Raw genomic sequence first — 3,418 nt, 5'->3', positions numbered from 1 at the left:
GCCCCACACCCGACAAATGGCTGTCCATTGGACGCCACACTGCTGCCGCCCTGCCCTGACCAGCTTGTTACAACCCGCCGTTTCTTCTCCCGACATCTCCGCGAGAACAGAGAGAGCCACACTTCCTCCTTTGCCCTGATCTCTATGTTCCCAGAGACCTCCACCCCCACCCCCCTTTTCCTGCTCTTCTCCCTTCCCGGTTACCTTGCGGGGCTCTTCTTGGTTTCACTTCCAGACGCCCCCCTCTCTCTAGGCGAGGGCGAGGCGTGGCGTATAAGGGATTCCGAGCGTGCGCGTGACATTGAAACTACTCTAAACAAGGAAGAGGGAAGGGAAGGGCACGGGGGCGGTCAGAGTCGGGGGAAGGGGGTGAGGTGGGGGTGCCGCATCGGGTTTCCTCTCGGGAGACCTTGACCCCGCGGATGGTCTGCGTGCTCAAGTGCTACCCTAATGCGCGCACACCAGCGGCACACGGCAGGATAAGCCTGACCGAGCACTCGGCGGCACCGAGGCGAGGGAGGGGGGGGGGGCTCGGGGTTGGGGGCGCGGGTACGTAGAGCGGAGGAAGTACACTGTTAAAAATTCTGTACTCAGAAACAGAATTCATACAGATCGTCCTGTACTTCCATACTTCGGTCAAAACCTGTTCAGTGGTATTTGAGGGATATAGACTTGACATTGCTTGAAAAGAACTTTCCTCCAGAATAAGGTACACTGCAAACTACAGGATTACACTGTTTTTAAAATTACCAGTCCATTCTGTAGGTATTTACTGTTGTAATTTTTAACAGTGTAGGGGCACACCCTTGCCATGAACGACAAGCACCACTAGCCCCCCCCCCCTTGCAAGGACGCCACGCTGATGCCGTCGTTGTTGTTGTTGCAGAGTTGGGAAGCGCTGCCGTCCGACACCGCCACCTTCACGCCGGACATCACCCCCCTGATCCTGGCGGCGCACCGGGACAACTACGAGATCATCAAGATCCTGCTGGACAGGGGATCCACGCTGCCCATGCCACACGACGTCAGGTAAGCGGTGGATATGACGGTATGGTGGTACCCGAGGACACACGCACCCGCCGGTGGGTTAGGAAGGGGGGGGGGGGGGCACGGCAAGGAGGCCGTCAACGACTCACGAAGTCGTCAACGGCAGGGCGAGCAAGGCGCACGGCATCACGCCCGCGACCCTGAGAAGTACAAAGTGGACGATTTGGTACAAAACTACATCAGCCACAGTACAAACAAGTTAGAAAAAAACTGTGCCCTAGGAAAAGAATACAAATACACACGCTTTAATGCAGATGCAGGACTGCGAAGCGGGAAGCATTATTGTTCTAATCACAACAATTGACTCCCGAGTGGAGTAAAACACTACCCGAAAAACGACCCCCCCCCCCTCCTCCCACCCCCTCATCCTGCCCTTGCCCCCCTCCTCCTCTGAGCGGCTCGCGAGCGTGGCCATGCTGTACCGTCGTGGCTATGCCTGCAAGGCAATCAAAGTTGCTGCCCTACTTTTATTCGGCAGCTCCCTCCGCTTTGGCGCGCGGCTTTTAGCCGTCTAGCGGAGGGGTACCGAGGCCCCCCACCTCAGGGTCCGGGGGAGCGGCCCTCAGCCAGGGCGCTGCGGGGGGCCGCCCGTAAAACGTTACCCACGGGCCGGAACGGCGTGGACCTCGGCGTGGACGCGCGGCTACGTAGGGCCCAATCTCTGGTCACTTCAGGCGTCCAGGCCGCGACTAGGACGAATGGGGAGCGTTGACAGGACGAGGGTGATAAGGGTGGGGGGACACGATCGAGGCCACCCCCAGTCAGGCCCGGCCCGGCGGGGTCCACTGACGATATAAGCAGCCCGTGAGCGATAGACCACGCGTCCCGGGCGGGCGGGAAGGGGGGGGGTGTTGTAGAAAGAATAAGAAGACCTGAAGGCGACGGGCCGCACCTCGAAGGCCACCGGGGCCGAGCGAGACTCCTCCCGCCCGGTCCTGACCCTCCTGACCCTTCTTTGCGCTCGCCACGCTTCACTGGACAAGATGGTCTTCCGGGGAGGGCTCGCTTCAGGACCGGCCCGCCACGCCTCGCCCGGCCTCGGGGAGCTGGCGCCGCACGCCACGCTGGATCCGCTACTTTAAGCGCCGGATTCCTCCACGGGCTTCCTACCGAACGTACCCCAATCTCCTGGGCTGGGCATGCTGGGCACCCCTAGGGGGCGCCGGGGGCACCGCGGGGCCTCGCAAGGCGCCGGCGCATTGTTGGCACGACGGCGCCCGCCCGGCCGCCTGGCCACGCCCTCCGCACAGTGCCGCGGGCGCGCTCCGGCGGGCTGTTACCCGGCACCGGAGGCCCCAGGCGCCTCCGGGCGCCTCCGGGCGGGGCGCGTAGGAGAGCCGGGGCCGCGCCCCACCCCCGGAGAGTGCTGCCCGGGGGCCCGGGGGGCGGCGGGGGCGGCCGGCGGCCGCAGACCACCTCCGAGCCAGCACACCCCGCCCCCGGACCCGCCGCGCCCCCGCCGCCCAGGGCCGGCCGTCTGCGCGGGCGTTCAGGCGCGGCCTACAATACCGGGCCACGACGGCGCCCGCGACCCAGTGCCCCGACAACACCTCAGCGAGCATGGAGGGCGTCAGCGGCGTGGGCGGCGCCGGCGGCCGCGACATGATCATCGACGCGCTGCGCTCCCTGGGCGCCGGCCCGGGCGCCAAGGGCGCCACCACGGCCCAGATCACAAAGTTCCTGGTGGCCGAGCACCAGGTGCCCTCGGAGCGCGCCCGCCGCCAGGTGTCCATGGCGCTCAAGCGAGCCCTGGACAACGGCGAGCTGCTCAAGCAGGGCTACCACTACATGCTGCCCGACGGCGAGGGCGCAGAGGACGCCGACGGCCAGGCCAAGGAAGCAGCTCGCCGGGGCCGTCGACGCAGACGGATGGGGCGCCGACGGCGCAGCAGGAGCCGACGCCGCCGCAGCCGCTCGCCGCGCAGGAGGAGCCGCAGCCAGGGCGGCGCCGGCGGCAGCGCCAGCCCCGCGCCCCACGCCATGTCCCCCGCACCAACCGACGAGAGCGAGCACATCCGGGAGGCGGCCCGACGCCGGCGCCGCGGTGGCAGGAGGCGGGGCCGCAGGCGCTCCAGAAGCCGCCGCCGCCGCTCGCGATCCCGCTCCCGCTCCGCCGGCAGCACCTTCTAGCCGAGGTATAGACAGTCCAGGGTGCGCTGGCTCCAAGGCCCGTCCGTCGGTCCGACTGCGACCTACAACCATTCGCATTGTGTTTGCAGTGATTTGGTGCGTTCCGCCCCGCCCCGTCACCCGAGCTGCCGCCCTGGATCCCCTCTCCCCCCCCCCCTCCTCATCTTCGCCCACGTCCTCCCCCCCCCCCCCCGCCGGACCCCCCCCCCCCCCCCCCCTCCTCATCTTCGCCCACGTCCTC

The 3,418-nt window shown here is 66.6% G+C and overlaps 1 protein-coding gene across 1 annotated transcript; it reads left to right on the top strand.

Annotated features, from left to right (window-relative positions):
- The first annotated feature begins 2,584 nt into the window (after nt 1-2,584).
- On the top strand, nt 2,585-3,358 carry LOC127749985 (serine/arginine repetitive matrix protein 2-like). Its single transcript, XM_052270252.1, has 2 exons — nt 2,585-3,182; nt 3,267-3,358. The coding sequence occupies exon 1, from the start codon at nt 2,608-2,610 to the stop codon at nt 3,175-3,177; it is 570 nt and encodes a 189-aa protein (XP_052126212.1). The 5' UTR covers nt 2,585-2,607; the 3' UTR covers nt 3,178-3,182; nt 3,267-3,358.
- Nucleotides 3,359-3,418: the final 60 nt, after the last annotated feature.

Source organism: Frankliniella occidentalis, unplaced genomic scaffold (genome assembly GCF_000697945.3).
Source record: "Frankliniella occidentalis isolate FOCC.00 unplaced genomic scaffold, Focc_3.1 Scaffold115, whole genome shotgun sequence".
Lineage (NCBI taxonomy): Eukaryota > Metazoa > Arthropoda > Insecta > Thysanoptera > Thripidae > Frankliniella > Frankliniella occidentalis.
This window is presented reverse-complemented; position numbering and strand designations above follow the sequence as displayed.